General features: G+C 38.4%; 1 protein-coding gene across 4 annotated transcripts in view; it reads left to right on the top strand.

Moving 5' to 3' along the window:
• LOC129771216 (protein vav) overlaps positions 1 to 12118 on the top strand; it is a 297434-nt gene extending 285316 nt beyond the window's left edge. For 3 of the 4 annotated variants that reach the window (XM_055774642.1, XM_055774640.1, XM_055774641.1), the window contains 4 exons: positions 6294 to 6665; positions 6718 to 6870; positions 6929 to 7097; positions 11918 to 12118. In XM_055774642.1, the coding sequence (XP_055630617.1) occupies positions 6294 to 6665; positions 6718 to 6870; positions 6929 to 7097; positions 11918 to 11977 (754 nt within the window). In that variant the 3' untranslated portion in view covers positions 11978 to 12118. Of the gene's footprint in view, positions 1 to 6293; positions 6666 to 6717; positions 6871 to 6928; positions 7098 to 11917 lie in introns of those variants that run through there. The other variant, XM_055774643.1, reaches the window with a different exon arrangement.
• The last annotated feature ends 239 nt before the right edge of the window (positions 12119 to 12357 follow it).

Genomic DNA, 12357 nt, shown 5'->3' with positions numbered 1-12357 from the left:
AATGTTCTCCAGTCAATATTCTTCGTGAGGTCATACGAAATATTGACTGACTCACGAAAGCTTGATTCATTAGCGATCGATAAAATTATTGGTAGGTGATCATTACCGTGGGGATCTTGGATTACCTTCCACATGCAATCCAGGGATAACGAAGAAGAGCATAGAGATATGTCTAGCATGCTTGCCCGTGCAGGAGGGTTGGCTATTCTGGTTGCTTCCCCAGTATTCAAAACTGTCAATTTGAAGTTGTCGCACAGATCATAAATCAAAGTGGCACGGTTGTCATCGTAGAGTGATCCCCATGCTGTTCCATAGGAGTTGAAATCACCTAAGATTAACCGCGGCTCCGGCATTGCCTCGATAGTATCAAACAACTGATGGCGGCCTACCGTAGTTCTGGGAGGGATATATATGGAAGCAATGCAGAGGTCTTTGCCATTGATTTGTGTCTGGCAAGCAACAACTTCAATGCCTGTCATCGATGGGAGAGTGACTCTATAGAAGGAGTGACATTTTTTAATCCCCAATAGTACGCCACCAAACGAGTCATTTCGATCGAGGCGAATAATGTTGAAATCGTGGAAATTCAGCTCATCGGCTGAAGAAAGCCATGTTTCACAGAGAGAAAATACATCACAGTTAGAGCTGTGAACTAAAAATTTAAACTGATCTAGTTTAGGAATGATGCTTCTGCAATTCCACTGTATTACAGTGGTCAAATCCTTGACCTCTTGCCCTGAATCAGGCATCGAGGGAAATGAACGCTGCCAAAAAACCAAATTTTTTTTTTTTCAAAAATGCTCTCACAATCGGAAGCAAACATAATACTATGCTTTTAAGAGGGTCATTTATATTTAAAGCATTTAAAATGTTGTCCACCAGGTCAGAAAGCGCAAGCAAGCCAGATTGTGGCTGTTGCCTCGACCGCGAAAAAGGAGCAGACGTGTTGGGTGCTGCTCCGGGAAGTGCTGAGGACCCCTGGTGCGTAGAAGAACCGCTTAAACCAGGAGGTACTTGCTTCGGTCTATTCTCAGCACGTTCGATTCGAGTTTTCATTCCAACTTGGGAAGTTTCGGTTTTCTTTCTGGGGAGCGATGGAAAAGAAGTAATTTTTCTTTTCCTGATGGCACCCTGCGATGTACCGGAACTTCCTGCATTGGGAGCGTCAGCAACAGGCTCGTCGTTCTGCAGAATGGAGTAGGGATTGTCCTGAGTCGTTGGAACGGGACTCTTAAGCATTTCTGCATAAGTCCGCTTGGAACGTTCTTTTAAGGAACGCTTGATTTTTTCCCCTCGTTGTATGTACACCGGGCATTGAGTAAGATCATGAGGAGTCCCGCCGCAATAATGTAGATATATTTGGCTTCTTTAGATGATGTTCTAAATTTCCGACGCTCAATCCTGTTTCCTTAGATTTTTTATTATTCTTTATTATTTTATTATTCTGAACATATATAGCTCGAGGGAGATAAAATATGCTGGTTTTTGAATTAATATGACTGAATTTGGATGTTTCAGTTTGTTTTGTTCAACTTAAGTGAAGTGAAGAAAACGGTTTGGTCATGGAGTCGTTCAAATGATTCAAAATTAGTTTCACTATTTGGTTTCGGTCGTTGTCAATAACATGTCCAAACATCTCCAGGTTATGTCTAATGACGGATTCCAGTAAGAGCCATCTTGTTGCTGACGAATTCAATATTTCCAATGGCTTGAGCTTCAATATTTGTGTCGCCTAGTTGCAAAACCGGCCAACTCCACAAGTTTGAGAAACTTGTTTTTTCGGATTTTTAAACCTTAAATACATTTTCCCACTTATTGGTAGTGAGAAACAGAACCAATATCGATCAATTCCCTATAAAACACGGGTTTGAAAATCATGATGTGCTGCAAAACCGATGGCATGATGCTATAGAAAATCGTTTTTCCTGTAAAATTTTTATTTTTGGAGTTGGCCGGTTTTGCAACTAGGCGACACAATTCAAGAATGGAGGTAATATCATTTAATATCAGTAAATGCACTCTGGACTGTGCGAAAAATAACTATAATTGTGCAGACCGCAATACGTTTCCCTAACAACATAAATATATGGAAATGGAAGCTTTATTTTCAACGCTATTTCCTTTTCGCTATTAACTATGGGATAATTATAACTAAACTGCAATAGACTGTAAGGTGCATTCGATAGGTACAAAAATATTAAGAATTCCCCATTAAATGTCTGAACAAAAACCACTCAGATTTGGACAATCATTTGAAAAAAACCTGTAAATTCTGTATGAATCCCAAAAAAATTATGATCTAGAATTACAGATTCTGCGTTTCAAAAAGACTGGAGAATCTGTAGATATGGTAATACTCTCTCATCCTTCCTTATCCTTGAAGATAATAAAATAATATAAAAAAATAAAACTTGGAATAATATTGTAGGATGATTGTCACATTTTTGCGATGATCTCCTATCAGTGATTTTATGGCCATGAAGCAATAAACACGATTTTTTTTGAAAAATACTATTGGCAACCCTGTTCAAGTGCATTTGTCATCGGCAATGCACATGAATCTATTTTCCCGCTCACCAATAACTGGCCTCTTGCGTTGGCTTAGATTGTTTCATACTAGAAACAAAAAAAAAGTCATTGCAATAATAGTGCACAGGAAACAACTCGATTTAAACTATCTACCTATATTTTACTGCCGCGATCGAGGCTTCAATGATTGCTATTTGAGTGAAAAGCGAATGATTTTACAGAGACACTCGCTGGTTCAAGCAAAAGTATCCAATTTGATTCTCTCACCATCTAACATCATTCCGAGAGGCAAATGAGAGAATGCAAATTTTTCTGAGAATAGATGAGTGGAATCGAGACAGTATTTTTCCGTTCAACTCGAGAATGAATTTTGCGAAGATGATAGGTGAATGTTTTCTGCCTCAAATAAATTGAGGCATAAACGGAGATTAGAAGGGTGAGTTTTATCTGTGAATGAGTGTTGTTGAGCGAATTTCGATGCGATTTTGCCCATACCTGATGAGCGGACGAAAAAAAAATTAGTCAAGTCATTCATGATTCATCAGTCATACAGTTGCAGCGGTAGTTAAGCTAAAGCTGCAACTAGCAGGACTGCATACTATCAGCCAACCCTACAACCAACGGTAAATTCAACCACACACCCGAAACCTCAACCTACTGGTTTCACGCCTACACCTAGCGCATCGTATAGGGATGCTCTACTCTCCCAACCTCCAACACCAATATTTCCTCCCGCGGAACAATTACAAGTATTTATGGGTTCAATTATGCAACTTATGACATCAATGCAAACAATGATGCAAGAACTGTTGCGCAGCCAGCAACTTCACATCCAAAAACTGCTATGTTCAAAATATTTTTTTTTAATCTGCTATTGGAATGCAAACGGGATACATAATCATTTGAATGAAATTAAACTATTTTTGAACCAACACGACATTGACATTTTTCTCATCATTGAAACTCATTTGACGGTTCACTACAACATCAGAGTCACGAGATATGATTTCTATGGTACAAATCACCCGCACGGGTCAGCAAAAGTAGGGGCTGCGGTCCTCATCAAACGATATATTCCACACTATTTATGGCACCGTCACAGTACTCTAAATATCCAAGCAGCGGCTGTGTGCATGGAGAGTAAATCAGAAAAATTAGTACTAACAGCACTGTACTCTTCACCGAACCACCACCCTTTGGAGGAGGAACTGAAAAACTTCTTCTCACTCCAAGGGCACCGATTTATCGTCGCTGGTGACTTCAACGCAAAACACACCTTTTGGGGATCAATACTGATTACCACTTGTGGTCGCGTATTATACAATGTCATTACTGACTTTGACTATGAAATTGCATCATGCGACGAGCCGACACACTGACCAGAGGATCTCGCACGACTTCCGGACCTGCTAAATTTCGCTGTCACAAAAAATATTAATAGTAAACGAATTAGATCGAAACTTTTTCTGGACTCATCATCTGATCACTCACCAATACTCCTAGAATACTTCCTTTTCTATGGAAGTGAAGCAGACGTCATCTAATCTCACCAACTTTTCAACGAACTGGACAAAATATAAGATATATATCTCCTCTAACATTCTCGATCTACTTCTGGATTACGAACATCATATCGAGAACGCTGTTAACCAGCTCAGTGTACTCATGAAGAATGCTGCGGAGATAGCTACCCCACCTATAAAGACACAAAAACACAAAAATGTATTACTGCCTCCCACATAAAAGCAGCAGTTGCAGAAAAGCGACGACTAAGACGTATCTGGCAAAACAAACGATCGCCTGAATCTAAAAACCAATTCTATATGGCACAACGTAAATTAGGAAAGCTATTACAAGACGAGAAAGATGAAAAATTCCATAATTACTTGACTGAATTGTCGCCAAATCAAGATAATAATTACTCACTATGGAAGGCAACTAAGAATCTAGAACGACCTCAGTTACAGGTCTCGCCGTTTAGAATGCCCTCTGGTTATTGGGCCAGAAGTGACGATGAAAAAGCAGCAACTTTTGCAAACCATCTTCAAAAAGATTTCACTTCACATCAATCGGGACCCAATCAAGAAACGAATCATCAATTCGGATTCCGAGTAAAACATGGCACTATTGAACAAGTGCACCGATTGATAGAAGAAATTCGTAAAGTATATGAAGGCCGCGGATATTGCAGAGCGCTTTTTCTTGATTAGCTCAAGCATTCGATAAAGTCTGACACGAATGACTGCTCTATAAAATTAAAAATATGCTACCACAAGTATATGAAATTATGCGTTTTTAACTACTGGGAAGAAAATTTCATGTTCGGTATAACCAAACACTATCGAAAGAGCGAGAAATTTATGCAGGGCAGTGTTCTTGGACCAGTTCTCTATCTCATCTACACAGCTGATCTCCCGACCGCGCGGAACTTAATGACTACAACATTCGCTGATGACATAGCTATTCTCAGCAGTCACAAAACAGAACGATTGCTTCACGGGATCTCCAGGAACACATAACGGTCGTGGAAAAGTGGTTTCAAAAATGGAGAATTAAAGTAAATGAAACAAAATGTGTCCATGTTACGTTCACGCCTCATCAGAACACATGCCCACAAATAAAGTTCAATTTATCTGCAGTGCCTCAATCGAATGAAATAAAATATCTCGGTGTACACCTAGACCGTCGTATAACTTGGAAGAAACACATAGAAGCAAAGAAAACGCAATTGAAATTGCGAGCAAACCAAATACATTGGCTAATCGGGAGGGGATCGAAATTAAACCTGGAGTTCAAACTACTTCTATACAAATCCATGCTGAAGCCTATATGACATTATGGTTGTCAACTTTGGTAAACAGCTTCAGCGAGTAATATCGAAATCATTGAAAGAGTACAAAAAAGCTGCTAAGACAATATACTGGCGCCCCTTTTTAAATCCGCAATAGTGTCATACATCGAGACTTAGGGATGGTGACGGTTAAAGAAGAACTTCATAAAACGAGGAGGAAATATGCGGAAAAGATGAAGAACCATTCAAATCCACTAGCAAGGCGACTCGGTCAACCTATGGTAACACGTCTGAAGAAAAAAAAACCTGAAATATTTGAACATGGCAAACGTTAGTGTTGTGCTCCAGCACACATGTGAAATTTTAACTGTAAGAATTGATAACAAACGTAATACATTATTATGTTAGAACTAAATGCAGAACCAAAGATTGTTATTTCCAAATCAGGAAGATTCAATAAATGTATGTATGAAAAAAAAAGTAAAGCTTTCCAAATTAGATCTCTCAAAAATCGATAGTTCTCAAAGCTAGAGGAGAACGAACTGAGAAAGTTTAAAGCCTCTATAGTTCGATACATCATCATCATTATGGTGGCTCTGCAAAGGATCTGCTGGTAAAAAAATTATTAAACACTATCTTATTATAGGATGCAGCGAAAATTTCAAAGCAACTCTTTAGTAGGAAGATTTGGTGGCTCTGACATGGTCCGATTGGCTTTCATGATTCTGTAGAAGCACCTGAAAATGGTTGATATATGATACATTTTTGTTCTTGAGAGAATAATACGCGTGATTCAATTGCCTTATTGACAATACACGTACAACGTTACAACGTTAAAAAAAATAGAAATTATGGTTGGCCAGGGCGAGACCGCTATGGGCTAACAAATATATTCTCTATTTTTGTATTTAATATGTACACAAGAAATAATCAGATTTCAGCGAACGTTTATATTACATGTTTTATATTTCAGGGAAGTTATAGACCCAATCGGGTGCCGGAACACTGATCATAGATTTTTTGTACACACTTTTGAAGCTCCCGTTATCTGCCGACATTGCTCGAAGTTTCTTAAAGGAAAAATACACCAGGGCTATCGATGTAAGAGCTGTGAAATAGTGGTGCATAGAGGATGCATTTCTTCTACAGGTAGATGTAAGCAAAATCAGTCACCCCCGCCAATTTGTGATAGAATATTGTCGGAGTTCAATTGGTTTGTTGGAGCTATGGATCGAGATACCGCAACAAGCAAATTGGAACGGAAAAATATTGGAACCTATCTGTTACGTCTCCGTCCACAAGGTGCATCGAATTCTTATGAAACAATATATGCATTAAGTTTAAAGTATGTTTTTCCAAAATCCCGTTCGACACAGACTGATTTTTTGATATTATAGGACGGATAATAAAATTATTAAACATATGAAAATTTACCAAAAGAAAGAAAATTCAACAGTTCTATACTATTTATCGACCCGGCGGCATTTCAAAACAATTGTAGAACTTGTTTCTTTCTATGAACGTAACGACTTAGGAGAGAATTTCGCGGGGTATGTAAATGTGTTTATCTATTAGATGATGTATATTATACATGGATCATTTTTTTAGGTTGAACCAGTCTCTACAATGGCCATACAAAGAAGTTATTGCTACAGCGTTATATGATTTTTTTCCAAGTGAACCAAATCAATTACCCTTGAGGCAAGGATGCCAAGTTGTTGTAATAGGAAAGGAAGGAGATAGCAAAGGATGGTGGCGTGGTAAAAGTATGGAAAAGGTATGTGATTTATATGGTATCAATTCCACAAAGAATTCCAACTCTCACATTTTTTAATTACTACAAGGTGATGAGTGTCCAAAATACTATTCTTTCAATTTCATGAAGCCAATATCAGCTGAGACTATTTTCATGAAGGCGCGTCTGACATTTCGTTAAAAAAATGATAGCATGGAAACTACTTTTCGGAATGTATTTGATATGATATTTGACGAAATTCCTCATGCACTGCACCACGAAAATTGTCTCATAGATGCAACTTAAGGAGAAGAACATCAAGCCTAACCATAGCTTCTAGGAGGCTCTGTGCTTTCACGTTACGGCATCTGAGTCCCTACCCTACAGCCCAGGCAAATCCCTCCAATGACGACTGGTTTTCGATCAACGAGCTTTGGCGTAACTGCACCTATCATCTGGTGAAATTGGTTTTACAGAGGTTGCCATTTGCACAGCAGATGCTGTATCGCAACGATTCAAGTTGATCTGGTCTACTTCCATCACCGCTGGTCTATCGTCGAATTTGAAGCTTCCCGGTATTCCTGTCCCGTCATAGTCAATTCCGCCATCCTATTTGCAGAGTACGCCCATCGGTTGCTTCGCGCTTTTTTGTGAAATGGCCATCCTCAACATACTTGCTGCACAACCTAAACCTGTCAGAATCAGTCTTCGGAAAGCAACGCGGCGCTGATGTGCAACTTTTTGTTTTGCACCCAGTTGAACTCTCACTACCTGCGCACACCTGCGCGCGGACGAATCAACGCGCACCGAAACAAAGTTGAAATGTTTTGTTTTCAACACCGTTCACGTTAAAGTTCGAACATCCTTTCTGCACCGTATCCTTACACCGGTGTATATGCCCAATTTTAAACCGCGCTAGAATCTTGTTTGTCTGCTTTACTTTATCTGTTGAGGCTGTGCGTATGGGGACGCGCTGTTGTTTTTATGCTTAGCTTAGAACGAGCGGAGACAAAACGGGCGCTAGAATTTTATATGTGCATGTGTATAGAATGAGGCTTGCACCACACAAGTGAGAAGGGATGTTTGCAGATTTTCTGCGCCGTGCTGATTTTGGGTTCACTTGTTTCTGAGTTCGGTGCGCTACGTATCAAGAGAGTACACGAGTTTTCTTTGAGCGCAACGCAGCGCATGTTTTCTGAAGACTGGTCAGAATGACTGCATCTTTTTGGATGATGTTCAAAGTCCAAACACATGAAGCATCTCTCCATCTGCTTGGTTTTCCTAAGGGAACCCCTCAAAGAGTATACTTCTGTCTGGACGAACTATGAGGATTCTGGGATCTGGAGGCGCTAGCCGGAGGCTGCTGAGTGCTTCGTTCCACCAGTAAGTTGTACACCGTTTATTCATCGGCTTCAATTCTCTCGGCCCTGTTACAAGATAAAGTTAAAAATTTCACCAACTTATATTCTTTTCGATACCTGTTTTTTCTTGTCAGGTTCTTGTTACTTCTTCTCTTGTTGATTTTGTTGTTTTTCTTTCTTACTACAGTACATCAACTGTCTCAATTTTTCTTTTTTTACCAATTTTGTTGTTCTCAACTTTCTTAAGGTCTTCTTTTCTTCGTGGTAATTCCTCTTTTCTTCGATTTCGAGATTTTCTTGGTGTCCCTTATACCTCACCGTCGTTTACACCGTATCTTCTCTAAGTATTTTTTCGGTAGTCTCTGCTCTCTTCTTAAGCTTCATGTGTTCGCGTTCTGCCACACAAACGGCATGTTTGATGGTTTTTACTAGATACATGATCCAATTGTGAAAATTGTTCTTATTTCTGACGGTGTTATGTAGTTCAATGGTATTGTAGAATTCATTGACCTTCTTCATTACATCAACCATATTGTACCTCCCAGATTGCAGTCCATCTTGAACTTTGTTTGTTGCACTATTTCGTAGGAGAACCCTCATTATACGGCATCAACTCGCTTTAATGAACTGTGTCCAGATTTTGTGACTTTTCTTGGACACTGGTAATAATGTCGTTTTTCTGTTGGTGTTGCTGATAATTGGTCACTTTTTGACTAAGTAGCTCATTCAGATCCCGTTCCACCAAGCGTTGTCGAATTGTGCGATTGGAAAAGTTCAGATCCAACTTTTCTTTAATCGTTCGAATGGTCGTTCGTGGGTTTTTCTTTATTCCCCGGATGATAAGCGTGTTCATTCTTGCATCATACGTTTCGGTCCTCTTTACGGTCGATCGGTCACGTTGCCGAGCATCTGATGCTTTCGAATGACGAGCTGAACCCCACCACGCCTTACTTCCTGGCAATGTTTTGTGGGACTCCACGTCACGCACAATCAAATTTCGGACCTGTGTTGAGATTTGGTATGACGCTTCCTCAGCGTCAAAAACACGTCACTACACACGAAAAGTTGACTAAAAAGCTACAAAAATTATGTTTGTGTCAGATGTAAACAATCAGCTGTCAAAACCAAGAGGTGCATCGATGAACAAAACACGGTAAAACAAATTTACGCAGGTGGATTTTTTTTTATTTCATACCCTAAATGTACCCATCAAGAAACAAAGTTTTTTTTTATAAAAAACTAGCTGACCCGGCAAACTTCGTCCCGCCCAAAATCTATTTTCGTTATCACATCCACGTTCATGGGTCCAATCGCAGAACTGATCTTCTAATCTACCCTTTAAAATTATTTTATACTATAGAATTTCAGTACCAAAACTCGACATTATAATATCAGATTATTTTGAGACACAATTCTCGTGCAAGATTTTTCATCCACTTGTAAATAACATGTTTCTACGTTACATGGAATAAATGTTTGATACAGAAAATATGATAGAATGAAGACAGCTCTAAATCAGACAATTCCTTTCTCGAGTTTTGCTCTTATCAACACGTTCGGCGATCCATTTTTATTCATATATATAGAAGACGATATAGGAGTGCGTTCTCCACATTAAAATTCATTTCCAGTCTCGAAAGAAGATCCATTTCGTTACCGCAAACATCAAATAAACTAACAACGCATGTTAATAGGTAATTGTAGAACACATGCGAATTGAATTTTTCGAATTTTCTCATTTTCCTTCAGAGTTTCCCGAAAATTTTTAATTGTCATGTTTGGTTGGAATATGTGTATTATTTTTATGGAACCCCCTCTCCATTCCAGAAAAGAGAGGGGTGTCATACCATCCTAGAAACATATCTCGTACCCAAAAACCCTTACATCCTAAATTTGGCTCAATTTACTTGATTAGTTTTCGAGTTATGCAGAAATTTGTCTTTCATTTGTATGGCAGTCCCTCCTTAGAGATGGGGGTGGAGTAACCCCCCTAAAACCTCCACATGCCAAATTTAGTTTCATTTACTTGATAAATTCTCGAGTTATGCAGAAATTTGTGTTTCATTTGTATGGGAGAACCCCCCTTTAAAGAGGGGGGAGAAGTATCGAACTACTATAGAAACGTTCATCGATCCCTAAAACCTCTATATGCTAAGTTTGATTCCATTTGCTTGATTAGTTCTCGATTTGTTCAGCACTTCTTCAGAGAGGGGAAAGGAATGTCAAACCGCCATAAAACATTTATTGCCCTGTAAAACCTCCATATGCCAAATTGGGTTCCATTTGCTTTATTAGTTCTCGAGTTATGGGAGAAGTGTTGAGCTACCTTAGAAATGTTTCTTGCCCCCTAAAACCTCCACATGCCAATTGCATGCATGCTTCAACAAACCGATATAGTGGTTCTCAGATTTTTGTGAAAAGTAGAAGCCTTGTTCTTTATCGCAAAACATTGGACCCGCTAGCTAGCTAGCTAGTAGGCTTTAATTTGATATGTCGATTATCTGAATCGGTCCAGTAGTTCAAAAGTAATAAATTTTTGAAGAAAAACATTTTTTGGAAAAAAGGGGAAAATGATTTTTTGGACCATCGGGTAATTTTGAAAAATCATAACTCAAAAACGAAAAAAACGCCTCCCTGGTTTCGAGATATGTTATGTGAAAAATCCTCAGCTTTCCAGAAAAAATATAAAAAACTATACGCATTTGGTCCCGAGACTATGAAAACAATATAAAATTGTTTTTAACAACACAAATTTTTAATCTAACTAAGAACTGATTTTTTTAAATGCCTTACCATGGTACCAAAAAATGTCTTCAAATGTCTTCATAATCATATCAGAGGAAACTAAAATTCATAACTTACTTTTGAACAAAGTTTGACATCTTATTCAATGTTTATTCTAATTGGTATTGTAATATAGCGCATTTCATTAAACTTACCTTGAGGTTTTGAAGTTTTTTAACGTTTTTTAAGTGAACAAACAATATATTGCGCGACTGTGAACTAATGAGTTTTATGAGTTTAGAAATAATAAGTGTGTTCCTACGATTAGTCATTGAGGGAAAAACCTTTGAAACATTGGAAAGCTTTCGATAATATGAGGCGCGATGGTCTGGTGTGAAAGCGGCAACGAATATATTTTTCATAAGATCATCAAAGGTTATCCCTCTGAGATGATATTTTGGGTTCCCCTGTATGATGTGTGACCATATGCGCGAGTATGGTAGGGTTAAATTTTCATTCTACACCCTATTCCTCCCTGTTAAACGTAGCCTTACGATAAAACGTTACATGTACTCTGATTTGGCACCCTTAATAAACAACGTATTTATAGGACAAAATTCATTTTTTGATGTTAGTATTGGGCATCGTGCGGAAAATTGAAGATAATCTTCTAAATTGCCTAAATTCATATTGAATGTCTGTATGGCTAATCTACGTGTGCAATAACCTAAACACTACTAATAGATCATTTTTATTTTTATTTTTTTGACAACACAGGTTGGATTCTTTCCTAAAGAGTATGTTCGAGAGAACCATACGGTTATGGATGATCAATGACAATATGACAACACATATATGATCTACATAGAATCGTATGTAGGATGTAAGAATTTCTACTACTCTGCTAAATAACTTCACTATCACTGTTATTGTTATTATTCTGGAATAAAAGTAAAACAATTCAAATTTCTGAAACGAAAGAAACAACTCATTGTTATTAATAAATATTATGGTGCTCAAACATATTCGAATTCAAGAGGAATTAATAGTGTTAACTCTTCACGTATAACGTCGAACTACACTCGTAGCGATTAGATTGTGCCAGAACGTACAACATCGAATCTCACTAGTGGTTTAGTGATTACATGGCTCCAGGCGTATGTAACGTAAAGGCGGCGTTCCATCTATTCGACTTGCTCCATGCCTCAAGTCAATGA

The sequence above is a fragment of the Toxorhynchites rutilus genome, chromosome 2 (assembly GCF_029784135.1).
Source record: "Toxorhynchites rutilus septentrionalis strain SRP chromosome 2, ASM2978413v1, whole genome shotgun sequence".
NCBI classification, from domain to species: Eukaryota; Metazoa; Arthropoda; class Insecta; order Diptera; family Culicidae; genus Toxorhynchites; species Toxorhynchites rutilus.
Note: the sequence above shows the minus strand (reverse complement) of the source record. Positions and strands in the feature narration are given on the sequence as shown.